The 13,826-nt window shown below is 33.4% G+C and overlaps 1 protein-coding gene across 2 annotated transcripts; it reads right to left on the bottom strand.

The window, feature by feature from the left end:
- On the bottom strand, positions 1–11,279 carry LOC126968056 (YLP motif-containing protein 1-like). 2 transcript variants are annotated; one of them, XM_050812849.1, is made up of 9 exons: positions 10,831–11,278; positions 8,457–10,329; positions 6,346–7,227; positions 4,797–4,945; positions 3,702–3,890; positions 2,471–2,698; positions 2,005–2,059; positions 1,488–1,597; positions 1–736 (listed from the first exon to the last, which is right to left on the bottom strand). In XM_050812849.1, the coding sequence occupies exons 1-9, from the start codon at positions 11,011–11,013 to the stop codon at positions 578–580; spliced, it is 3,828 nt and encodes a 1,275-aa protein (XP_050668806.1). In that variant the 5' UTR covers positions 11,014–11,278; the 3' UTR covers positions 1–577. The 2 variants fall into 2 exon arrangements, with proteins under 2 accessions (XP_050668806.1, XP_050668807.1); XM_050812850.1 differs by lacking the exon at positions 2,005–2,059 and having other exon boundaries at positions 588–736; positions 10,831–11,279.
- Positions 11,280–13,826: the final 2,547 nt, after the last annotated feature.

Below are 13,826 nucleotides of genomic sequence, written 5' to 3'. Positions count from 1 at the left end.
TTTCATTTCAAGCTGTTTATTATAACTATTATGTATACATATTACCTATATATAAATACTAAGTTTGGATATAACATTATTATCTAAATGAAAAAGATATGATGAGTGAATAGGGAAATATGTAAGGACTGCCTAAAATGGAGATCCGTAACACTAACCACCCCCTGGGACACAGATGTGATTGTATGTTTGTACGCTGCCTATTTACGAGGCAAATACAAAAATTATCTCTGTCCTGAATTAATCATCGCTTTCGATGAAACTCTTCTTTTTAATAAGTTAATGTTTCATACGACGAATTATTTTCAAAGTTCCGCTGCCCCATAAACTATAACTTATTAATGTGTGTTATTCTTAAAATAGCTCTAAGAGTTAAAAACATAGTGACTGAAACCATTGTTATCATGGCTTTATATGAACAATAATGTTCAAGAGTAACATTCGAACTTTGTATTAAACAGACAACGCTTTTGAACTTTGCTTTAAGTGCTGAAGCCACACAAAATTGAAATATTGTGAAACAAATCGCAATGAAATAATATTGTCTAATCATACTTTAGATAATGAACGTATAACATTAGTTTCGTTTAACTCTCTCAATATATTTAGTCTGTGTCAGGGCACTAGATCCCATGGTGGGATCGGTCATTCGGTTCCAATCCGTCTGACCCACAACAAAACCAATGGCGCGCATCTTCTCTTGTTCTCTTCTCTCTTCAATGTCAGCCCACCGTACCTGTTTTAATGACAACATGATGAAAGCCCACATCATAACACAAGTATGTTTTTTTTTAATAGGAGTTCTTCCTTTATGTCCAAGCTTTCAAAGTTACAAAAACCCATATAAATGATGAAAGGTATATAAAATAAGGTCAAGAACGAGTATGAAATTTTAATAGTAATGCATTTTCGATGCATTTCTTATTAAAATTTTTAACTAGTATAGAATACGTAATTTTAATGCATACGAGTATGTTATTTTAATAATAATAGTAAAGTTTGGTTATATACAGAATCATAAAAGTAAAAATACAATTCTTACTTCATGCCTGATAATTGGAATAACGAGATGCGTGGTTGACAACGTGACAATAATTATTAAAATATTAAAAAATAATCATATAACGAAAAAACCATATAAATAGTTTTCATAAAACGATAAAATCAAACATGTAGATGGCGTTGCTCGCAAGTACGAACACGGCACGTAAAATATAAGTATTTTTTTTTCAAATTTGGTCAATGGTTAAATTTCGTAAATAAGTAACCACCGATAACATTAAAAGTAAAGTTAATGAAATATAGAGTTTCACGACAATGTCGGTTCGAAAAACTTTGAATAACACCGATAATAAAGGCATAAATTCATAAACAACAAACATATTAAACAAAGTAAAAGTATAGTTTGCTTACACATTAATTATCAACAATTGGGAAACAGATTAAAACAAAATAATAGTAATTGAGTGGTAGCAGATTAAACTTACAGATTTCTTCCCAGGTTTAGCCTTGCTAGGTGTCCAGTCGTCTAGTTGTAGATAGTCTTCCATGGTGAGTTGTGAAGAACGAAGTGGCTTGCTGGTGCCATCGAGCCGGGCTGTAACAATGCCACCAAATGTTAAATTAATAGGCTAATAACAACAATTGAAGAGTACACAAAACAATATCAAAGTTTTCAGAAAGAATTTTCATTTACATTATTAGCGAGAACACTTATATATCTATATAATATATAACATTTAATGGAATAATAACGGATACTGCTAAAACTCCTTATAAGCTGATAAATATTGAAAATATCCCTATTTATGACTTAATATGATGTAAATACTACAACTTAAAACATATAAAAACTATTGGTCAGTTATAACACCTGTAGTTCCATAAATAATCAGTTTCTATAATATGATACAGTGAGATAACATTACATAGCATATTGTTTATTGGTAATAAATACATTATAAATAATATTATAAAAATAAACCATTTGAAACAATAACCTACCTAGTTTCGAAGCATCATCCATTTTCTCCCACTTTGAAGTAAAACTAGTTTCAACCTGTAGCGGAACAGTACTTGAGGGTTAAGTAATCAGTGCTGAAATAAAAACCATTAGCCCTACCCTATGTTAATTCTCAAACAAAAGAAATGGGATAACAGTACAAGATAAGAACAAAAATAAAATTTAAAGTGAAAATTTACTTTAACAATATTTAAAAGAAAATTAACGACTCATGCCTGCCGGTGGATTTACGGGCAGAAGAGACAATCCATGTATAAACTTAAAAGATAACATAAAACTTTTATGTCTTGGGATAAAAGGCACAGTGGGATGTGATCGGGGTTGGTAGGTCCTCCATCCTATTGCATGTTTTAGGTCATTAAATAAAGTGTTACCACTTCAAATCATATTTAACAATATTATGCACAGATGAATCTATGATGACTGCTGTAAGTTGCATAGCCTCACCTCGTCTTGTTCTTGAATGTTGTCTTCCTCAACCGTGACCACAGCGTCTTCCATATGCACATCAGGTATTGCGGCATTTTGCAATAGGGTAGTAGGGTCCAAAAGTATATGGTGGTCTGGTGTTTTGAAAAATCTGTGAGCTATAGTTTGTATATCGTGCATCGTACGGTTGTGTATGTTCCGTTTGAAACACACTTGCGGGTCTAATTCTAATGTACAAATGTATACCTGTAGAATAATGATACTTACATTATAACATTTATAATAATTAATATATGAAATATATAGAAATGAAATATCTTCTGAATACACAAACTAATTTATAAAATTTTGTTTAATTTTTATGGTAGTCCAATACATTTTATGAATACACAACACTTTCACAATTTTAAGCATACAACTCAGCATATTCGCAATTATCATGAAAATAGTATTATGTATTTTATGCAACTTAAATTCTGATTATTGAAATGGCTGAGTATTAATAACAATAAATTATTGTAATCCATCTATTGCTAAATAGAAAAATCAATAGATGAAGAATAGTGTGGCTAACTTTTAAGGATTCACCAAGAATTCACTTGTTCCAGAGTTGCAACTCCAAACAGTGCCTGAGATGTGCATTGTAATCATAGAAATCTATTATATTTTAAAGATATTGATGGACTTAGGCAGCAATGGTGTACAAAATGACCGAAATATGAATAAATTAAGAAACTAATAGAGAAAACTAATACTTTATTTTAAACAACAGCAGTATACAAATAAATTTTGTAAACAAAATTTTATGAACGATGCGGTACCCGAACCCACGACCACGTTCCGTGCCAGTGCTCTGCCAACTGAGCTAACTGGCTTCATCTTCAGGATCTAAGCATACAAGATTTTGTGACGATACGTCATGTTACTCAAACGGTTAGCTCAGTTGGCAGAGCACTGGCACGGAACGTGGTCGTAGGTTCGAGTCCCACATCGTTCATTAAAAAATTTGGTTTCAAATTTTATTTGTGTATTAATACTAGAATTGAGGGTCATCACTTTAAAAACATAACAAACAGCATTTTAGTTTTAAAAAAGCTTACCGATTAATTGTAATATTTTAATTGGTATAATAATTGTAGTTACATGTAATGGAAGAGTTTCCACTTTCAGATAATATATTAAAATACACAATATTTAGGTAACAACTTGTATGCAATTACTTGCACACTGTTACAAACACATTACTTACTTGAAATCCACACTGTCTTGCATAGTTCCAAACATCGGCATAACTTTTTAGTTGATCATTAACTGCGTCGAATATTAGAAATGGGAAATACCCATCAGATATTGTTCTTTTGACAGCTTTTTTCAATGAATTTGTATATGATTCTTCATAATTTTCATCATATTCATATTTTAATGATGGCTTCTTTATCTACAAGAAAAAATTTTTAAGACTACCTAAAGTAAATTTCACCTTGATTACACTACTCAAAAATAGCAACACATTTTCTAGTAAGAGCTGTCATGATTCAGATAAAAAAAAATGTATATAATATGTCCTATGGTATTCTTATTTGTATCCTATGGTATGTGATTTCTTTGAATTGTTTCCCTTACTGTTGTGACCACCATTTTCGTACGAACACTACATAAACAGCCAGATCTTTTTCTGTGACAAACAGAGGTCTCATTGAATCTAATATTGTTGCCTGGTACACAAACATTTTACTAATACAAATCATATGGAGAGTTTTAAAAATTGCATTTGGCTCCATACCTACTTTGTGTAATATAATCACAGCGATTTTGACCTCTTTATCACCCCACTCCATTTTAATATCGCAAAATATTGTACAATGTACTGGCGCCAAAATGAGAAAACTCAATGAACAATCATATAAAAATGACAGATTCCAAATTCAAAATATGTAATATTTTATTTATTTTTAATAGTAACAATATTTATGGCCAGACTAAGTATATAATATTCAATAGATAAGATGGCTTCATTACTTATAATGCTAATGTTGGTTATTTGTTTATTTGATAATTGCAATTTGACATCTTATCTATTCAACCAATCATCATAATAGGACATGGCCAAAGAGGTATATTCCATATACACATACATAGTAAATTCAATCTGTATTAAAAAAATTAGAAAGATTGATTCAGTATGTAATTTTTAACCCCTCTGAATTCAGTTTTGATATTTTTGTAGGTTTCGCATTGGTACTATCTACTATTATGTCATTGGTTTTTGGTTTTAATAGTTAGAAATTTGAATATTTAATCCTGAGTAAGGAAGTGAAAAAAAATGACATAAGACTCAACAAACCGTCTTTCCAGTAGTAGGGTCCGTTTCCTCGATTTCACCCTCTTGCATGAAGTAATCATCGATTGACATTATCCTTGCTGTGCCACCGAATTCAGCCTCTCTATCTCTTATTAATTTTGCCAAATATGATTTACCACTTCCGGGAGGACCTAAAAATACACAAAAATAGCAGTTGATACTGAAAATCTTTACGTCTTGTTTTTGTTTTATCTCAACAAAAATCGAGTTCCATAATTCCAATAGGATTAAAAAACATTTCAGATACAACAAACAAACAAACAAGTATGGAGCATAATAAATAGGAGAGATTATTAGATTGAACACTTGATGTTTTAAGTAGATCTTTCACTTAAACAAAACAATTCTGTCATAACACAGCTGTCATTTCCAGCGAATAGAGTGCTAACGTTTAGATGCCAAAAAGTAGATTTATTTTTGTCAGTCTGGCACTGGTTTTAATTTGGTATCAATATCTGATTCAATTAAATTTTTGTGGTATGGCGTGTGGCTGCACCAGTCGGGCGCAAATTATTTCGCCAATGTCGAGTGGAATTGAAGAGACACGTTATGAATGGAAATTTTGAATGAATTTAATTTGGATAATTTATAAGTGGCAGGTTTTTTTGAGTAAAGTGTTATTTTATATGGTTAGTTTCTATGGATTCAGTAAAAACCGTTTGTAATAAACCTATATACTTCTATATGACATAGGTTATTATGCCCATGTCTCACAGAACTGCAAATAAACAGGTTGGGGCCTGATAATCAAATGACAAATTTCTAAATAAATTTCGCGTTTTTATTAGCATATTGGAGAAGAGGCTATTTTCAGTTAATGTATATTTTATATCGACCCACCGTCTACTTACTGGTGTATTTTGCGAATACCTATACATTCATATGTTATTTGTTAACTGTAAAAATTGTGTCCGCTAACGATTAGATACACTACTTAAAATTATGGAATAAGTTTACAATTTTATAAAATCTAATCCAGGCAAAGTCAAAGCAGGCAAGGAAAAGCAATAACTAAGTTGCCTGTATTTTTTTTGGGCCGACTCAGACCAAACCGAATAAGCCTAGATATAGTAATTTGAGGTGTTACGACTTTGTGGGAAACAATTCAGATACTCATACTCATACTACTGTACTGTACTCTACATACTTACACAGACTTATTACAAACAATTGGAAAGGGTTTCCAGGGCGCCAGAAAAACTCACGTCGAATTTCATAGAGTTTTGATATGGTGGTCTTTTTCAAGATACAGGCTTTACTGTGAGTCTTAAGCCACTTTTGATCCATAGTAGCGAAAGTCCTATCACAATCTTATGGCAGCCCAAGAAATATTAAAGTTATTATTTAAAAAAAAAAGTGTGCCCTTAGGTCAGAAACTTAAATTCTTCGGTCAATCAATTAGGTACCTTCATGTTAATCTTTTTTTTAATTAAGTGGTGAGATGTATCCACAGATAAGTGAATAATATTGTGGTGATAATGAAACAATAAAATTAAATATGATGATATTTTTAGATATCATAATTTGTTACCTCTCATAATGATGAGAATTTTCTCTGGTCTCATTTCTCTTCCAGGTGGTTCCAGTATATCATCTATCATTATTATTTGCTGAGGAATTACATTTTTTCCAGGTTTTCCTGATTCCTTTGGCTTTTTAGAACTTGATTTCTCAGTTTCTACATGCAAACGTTTGCGGGAGTCTCTCTCAGGGCTTTGATTAGTAGGACTTTTTCTGGACTGATCTTTAGAATCTGAAGTGTTCCTATAAATATCTCTGTTCCAGAGTCTATATTGATTGTTGGGTCTATCATAGCTACTGTCTCTTCTCTCCCTACCTCTATCTCTTTCGAAATCTCTGTCTCTCTCTCTTCCAACTCTGTCCCGTTCCCTGCCTACAGTCCTGTCTCGTTCCCTTTCTGAATCTCTATCCCTTTCTATACTGTCACGATCTTTACCAATACTTCTGTCCCGATCTCTTCCTGATTCTCTATCCCTATCCCAGCCAATATCTCTTTCTCTATACTTCCCCCTATCCATATCTTTTAATCTGTCCCTACCATTGTCTCTCTCCCTATCTCGCCCATAAATCCTATCACTGTCAAACACTCTATCTTTATAAAGATCATCTGGTTTAAATCTATCCTGTTCATTTTGCCTTCGATAGCCAAATTTTTCATCAAACTTGTTTCTATCATCACGCTGCACATAATCATAGGTAAAATCTTTAGATCTATGGTCATCTCTTGAACCAACTGGAGGTCTTCTTTCAAAATCTCTATATCTATCACTTTCATTTGGCAGTATTGTATATAATTCATCAACTTCTCTTTCAAAGTCTCTTTTTTTTACATCACCATCCTTTGATTTGTGATTATAGTCAAACATATGAACTGGTTCAATAAAGTCTCGAGCTGAAAACCAATGCACAGACATATTTAAAATGGTTAAAAGATTAAGACAAATTTATATAATTACTACACCTATAAAATAAAATTGAAAGTGTCTCTTCATTTTATTGAAAAATCTTATTGCTAAATAAATTATAAGCTTTCTAACAGCTCATGTCACCAAGTAGCTGGGGGACACTCCTTCTTTTAAAATTATTATCAAAATTTTTAACTATGAGATTATCAATGAAATGTGTTACAAATGTCAAATTTTATTGCAATTTTCATTTCTATGGTTAAGATTGCCGGAATACATTGGATGAAGGCATCACAGGATTGATTGTGATGGAGATCTTTGCCACAGACCGAATGTAGGGTGGCCGCTTGTTATATATTTCACTTCTAAAACTTAATTAATTTTAAAAATCAACAACTTTTAAATTATTTGTCTTCTAAAATTTGCAACAGAAGCATTACTAACAAGTGCCCTGCTATACCACATTTTATATTATATTAAATTTATGGTATGTTAAAATACCTATTATGACTAATATATAGAAATACATGTATGGTACTGCACACTTATTTGTACTAAGGATTGATATTTTGTATAATATATATATATATACATATTGTATTCACCAATCATTAACCATCACATAAGTACATAAAGCTGTTCTCAAATATTTTTTCTTACATCTCCTATAAATCAATATATTTTATAATTGGGCCTTTATGTGGGAAAATTTTTGACTAACTGAGAGGAGACGTCTAGCCTCCTTATTCATAATGGTCCGCTAAGGAGTGTTTTTTCTCCTTCTGACTTAGGTCAATAGAAGACAGAGTGAGAATTAGCAATGCTTTAAGTTAGCAGACTATTATGAATAAGGGGGTAAATCTATGTAACTTGTATTATTCAATATATTAATAACTAGCTACCTATCATATGAAAATAGAAGTATTCAAATCTGACTGGTAGAGAGATTTGTGCTGTTTTCAAACAAATAAAAAATTTTAAATTTAAGAAATGTACATTGACAATTACTATTAATTTTAGCACATACTTAATTTGCTATTTGGTGTTAAACATTTGGAGCACAGGACCTGCTCACTTTTAATCACCTGTATTTCTTATCAAGATAATGAATAGCAATATGACAGTAAGCCAAAATACATATTATATACAATGTCAGATATAACATTTTATAAGATTCTTTTGTTATATATAGTCTTATAAGTTTTGAACTAATTACCTTTCAATCGTAATGGTAGATGATCATATTCAACAATTATGGATGGTGTAAATATTGGCTCTTCAACCCATTTTGGTTTTGGTGGTACACTGTTCAGTGCTATATTTTCTTGGGGAGGTATCTCAGCATAACCACCACTATATTTATTTGGATTGTCAAAACTTGCTTTTTGCTGCACTGGCAATTCCGGAGGCGCATTCTGTCTTACGGAAGCTTGAAGGTAATCAGGTCTAAGCAAAGAGCCAGTTTGAGGTGCATTAGGTATTTGTGTAAGATTGGGTGTTTGGGGTGCATTGTATATTAGAGGTGCATTGGGTCTTTGAGGAGCACCGAGTCTTACAGGAGCATTGGATCTTGGAGTAATATCAGGTCTTTGAGGAGTAATATGTCTTTGGGGAAGAGGCGGTCTTTGAACAGGTATTGATAATAGGGGCCTGATTGAAGGTGCACTAGGTCTTGAAATTTGTGGTCTACCTTGACCCTGGGATGGCATCTGGGTATTTCCAAATTGATTGCTATGCTGTCCTTGAGAGTTATTATCATACTGTCCATATCCTTCATCATAATTTACGTTATGCATATCTTTTTGTGTGTCTTTGTAATTTTGAGGAGGTGGTCTCTGTTGCATATGAAAGAATTTGTTTGAATTTTGTTGGTCATTGGTTGTATTCTGAATATTGAAATTGTTGATTCTGTTATAATTATTATCGTTCATATTCCATTTAATATTTTGAGACAACAGACTTGTGTCAGTATTAAATTGAGCATTTGATGGGTTTACACTAATATTGGGTTTTGATGATTGATTATTAAAAAGGAGGGGTGGTTTCTGATTTTGTACCATTGAAAGAATGTTCATAATTTTCTCATCCCCTAGTATATTGTTTATACCCTTTGAAATATTTAAATAATCAGGTGGCATATTTGTTGTTGGATTACTGGTGCCCAATTTTTCATTAGTACCTTGATCATCAGGGATTTCAATAACTTCCTGTGTATTGGGTTTTTCAACCTCAGGAACTAAATCAAGTCCTGGTATGCCCTTGATTCTTTCACTATTGGGCAAGAAACTTGGTTTTTCCACCTTTTCCGGTGTGTACATATGTTGATTTAAATCATATCTGTCTTGTGGATCAATATTCATGTTTTCGGTCCTATTGTAACCATATTGAGTTTTTTTGGCCCCATAACCATACTCTTCTTTATTTGTTGAATAGTTTTGATTTGGTTTGGTGTTATACGTAGCTTCCTGTGTATTTTTATTTAAATTTACATTTATTGGAGGGGGAATAGATGTATTAGGGGGAATGTATGTATTGCCTGAGTTTTTATTGGAGGCAGGATGGTGTGCAGTGTTCATCAGGCTAGCCCTCTTTTGGTTCATTTGTCTACGTCTCTCTAATAGTTGGGCTCGACAGGCCTCAAATTTCTGTTCATATTCACTGTAAGCTACTTTATCAGGATGATTAACATTTTCTTCTTTCCATTTTCGAATTTCTTCCTCCCACCTTTGAAATTGTATATCGAATAATCTCTCTTCTTCTGCTAGCTTCTTTAATGCTTCAGTGTTTACAGAAGTACTGGACTGGACAGCCGGAGTTTCAATTGCTCTAACATCTTTATTATAAGACCATTTGTCATTATTATCTGAATTTGTGGGAAAGCTGGTTTTAATACCAAACTGCTGACTACTGACAACCATACTTTCTGTTTGTTTTGCATCACCACAATATAGGGGCTGATCATTTTCATGAGGAGGTGGTGGTGGTGGAGGCTTCTCTGGTGGTGGAGGGGCAGGTGGAGGAGCAATATTTTTTGGGGGCAAAGGAGTCCCACCTCCCATAGGCTGCATTGCTTGCATCTGTTTTGCATACTGAAAAAAAGGCTTTAAATAAATTAAATTTAATGCACAGCATAAAGATAAAAATAACTTTTATAATTATTAATATAAATAATGATTTGACATAATTACAGAAAAACGTTCCAAACCGCAATCATGTTGAAATTGAGTTAAGAACACAAAACTGGTCACACGATTCATATTGATGGACTGACAAAAAGTGGCAGCCCTACTGTCACTCTTTACATGACTTAATAGCCCAACCCATGTGGAACTACGACCAATTGGACTCTGTAGTTCAAAATTGTATATGTAAATGTTTTTAAGCTAGGTAATGATGTGATACATAACATTATAGACACATTTAATAATTATAAATAATTTAGATTCATAGTTTTGATTATCACTGATGACAAAATCACATGGGAGGAAATTTTATAAAACTTGTAGTGTTTACCGGTACCGGTACTGAACTAAACCACAACAAAACTTTTACCACCAATAACTTTTCAAGAGGTAAATCGAAACACTTACACTCTCTCCGTATTGAGATTGCCATTGAGCATACTGCTGCTGCCATTGGGCCCACTGTTGCCAATTTTGCTGCTGCAATAAATTCCATTGCTCGGGGGTGTAAGATCCCATATTAATGGATGCTGGATCAGCATTCATTTGAACACTGGGTACCCACTGACCATTTGCTGCAGGCCATGCCATTTTTTGATTAAAAAAATATCAATATTCAACATGCAATTCTGATGAATGGAGTTAGGTAGATCACAAAATTATACAGCATTAATCATCTTTATTTTTACAATACAAGACACTTAATACTAAACGCAATATATTCATTCAAGGCAGAAGTAAAACCAGAGATTTTTATCAAATATCAATTTTTAGTCTCGTCAATCGGTATTGGGAAACTTGGCGGCCATTTTAATTACAGCCATTCATGATTCAGCCACCGTAATTGACAAAGCATGAATTCACAAACTGACAGCTAGAAAACCGACGCCATGATGAATCTTTGTGATGTGTTGTCTTTTCCCATAGTGATGTGTGTTTCACTACAATATTCGATAAAATCAAGACCCCAACATAATAATCTTATTTATTATTATTTAAAAAAAATTAAAATTAAAAAAAAATATTTAAATATTATTTGTTTAAGCAAACTAGGCTAAGCGTATGCTGAGACGCAGGTGCACGCAGCACAGCACAGTACTGATTTTGCAGGGCAGGGCAGAAGAGGCAAACATAGGCCTCGAGCATATGCTGCGACACAGCAATGTGGGAGGCTCCTTTGCCGGCTAGATTAAGGGTACCACAACGGCGCCTATTTCTGCCGTGAAGCAGTAATGTGTAAGTATTACTGTGTTTCGGTCTGAAGGGCACCGTAGCCATTGAAATTACTTCGCAAATGAGACTTAACATCTCATGTCTCAAGGTGACGAGCGCAGTTGTAGTACCGCTCAGAATTTTTGGGGTGTCTCAAGAATCCTGAACGGCACTGCATTGTCATGTTCAGGCCGTATCAATTATCATCAGCTGAACGTCTTGCTCGTCTCGTCTCTTATTTTCATAAAAAAGGCAAAACACTTTTGTGACGAGTATAATGAGTTCGTAGAATTAGGATGAGGTCAGCGAGAAACCGTATCTCGGTTTTCGGGTGCTTTTACAGCACGAGACTCACGGGATTTTTTTTGTTATTATATTGTTATGGGGCAGTGCGGATGATATTGGTACCATCTTTGCGCTGCAGAAAAGGGCTATTCGCACTATTTATAACCTAGGTCCTATAGAGTCACAAAGAGAAAAATTTAAAGAAATAAACATTTTGACTATTGCTTCTCAATTTATATAGTGCAAGTTCTATATATGCAAAAACACAATGAAGAATTTGCTAGAAACTGTGACAATCATAATGTTACCACGAGGAACAAACATAAACTTGTTTTTGCCTATTACTCGGTTGAGTTGGTAAATATTTCATTGGGCGTATATGCTTTTACAACATGAATCCAGAAAATGTACAAAACAAATGTATTACGAAATTTAAAAGAAATGTTGAAAAACGTTTGTGTGGTAAAGGATACTACAGCATAAACGATTTCCTAAATGATACCACAGACTAGGAATGTCACCCTCAGGCTCTTTAATTATAAATGTTTATTGTGCGATATTACATTGTAATCCATATTTATATATAAAAAGCCCGCTGAGTTTCTTGCGCCTGTTCTTCTCATGTCTGAGACAGTCAATTTTGAATAGGTGGTAGTCGATGTCATTCAATAAATGATTTTGAATCCTATTTTGAATAAAAATTATTATTATTTATTATTAAAAAATATTAATTATTATTTAAACAGACAGGGGATAGCTTCAAGGCAACCTGAGGCGGTTGCAAAAGATCGCTTTTAGGAAATAATTTGTCATTCCAACAACATTAGGAATTACCTAGAAAAAACATGTGTACAAAGTTGAATTAACGGTAAATAACATGCACAGATAGCGCAGAAATCTGTGCTGGCGACAAGAAGCAGAGCAGGACAGACGTACGTCTGCGTCGTACGTGGCTGTGCCGCAGCGTACGTAGCTCTTAATACGTACATATATTACAAAATCTGCTCTGCGCTTTGTTGCGTGGACCTGTGTCGTCTGCGTCTTAGCATACGCTTAGCCTTGTATACAGTTTCGAATTATTTAGTATATATATTGGAATCGATCTTAAGATTAAGATGAAATTTATTTACTTCACGGCGGCGAAAAGCCAATCTCTCAAACCCAAAGAAATACGTTATGATTATAAAAACAAATATTTATGTTATTTCTCCAGGAGAAATAAGAAAATCATACTTTATTTTATCGAGATGACTTTTTTCTTATTTACACATCATTGTCACATTATTATCACGTCTCTGATACACGTTTTACTGAGTTTACACTTCCTCTTTCTTTCTTACTGCTTTCAATACTTTTATTGTAGGCAATGTCTTTGATCATTATTACCATCAACATTTAAGTAATTATTACCATCAACATTTAAGTAGGTAAGTTACATTCAAGTTGAATTTTAAATGGAAGATTTTTTTCATCTGGCTCCAGTGGGAAGCATCTAAAATCAGCTATTAACAAATAAGCACTTATGCTTAGCAAGAGTGCCCCTAAGGAAAAAGCGAAATCAAAGTCAAGCTTCAATTGTGACGGACTACATAAGCCGTATGAATACGAGACGAACGTCACAAGGAATACCAAAGAGCCTGAGATTCAGATACCGCCAGAGCCTAAGCATGATGATATAGTGGTTTATTCTGTGATGGAGCATGAGAATGAGTCTGAAGATGAATTAGCTGGTACCGACATGACTTTGGTGAATTGAGTGTAGATTCGGATCAGGTCGAGTTTGAAGACCGTGACACAGCTTTTAATCAACAGATGCTGATGTACTGGATGAGGTATCCACAAAGAGTTAGAAAACCAAAGCAGTTTCCAGATTTCAAAAGTCTGAGATTTCAGATTTAAAAAAGAAG

This window comes from Leptidea sinapis, chromosome 14, assembly GCF_905404315.1.
Source record: "Leptidea sinapis chromosome 14, ilLepSina1.1, whole genome shotgun sequence".
NCBI classification, from domain to species: Eukaryota; Metazoa; Arthropoda; class Insecta; order Lepidoptera; family Pieridae; genus Leptidea; species Leptidea sinapis.
The sequence above is the reverse complement of the archived record's forward strand: the minus strand, read 5'-3'. Positions and strand labels throughout refer to the sequence as shown.

What these genes read in the sequence shown, in the direction of transcription:
- LOC126968056 (XM_050812849.1), bottom strand. Translation starts at nt 11,013, where the DNA reads ATGGCATGGCCTGCAGCAAATGGTCAGTGGGTACCCAGTGTTCAAATG. An exon ending in AATCTCAATACGGAGAGAGT is followed by an intron (nt 10,330 to 10,830) that starts GTAAGTGTTTCG and finishes CCTTTTTTTCAG; the next exon opens with TATGCAAAACAGATGCAAGC. An exon ending in AATTCTCATCATTATGAGAG is followed by an intron (nt 4,946 to 6,345) that starts GTAACAAATTAT and finishes GTGTATTTTTAG; the next exon opens with GTCCTCCCGGAAGTGGTAAA.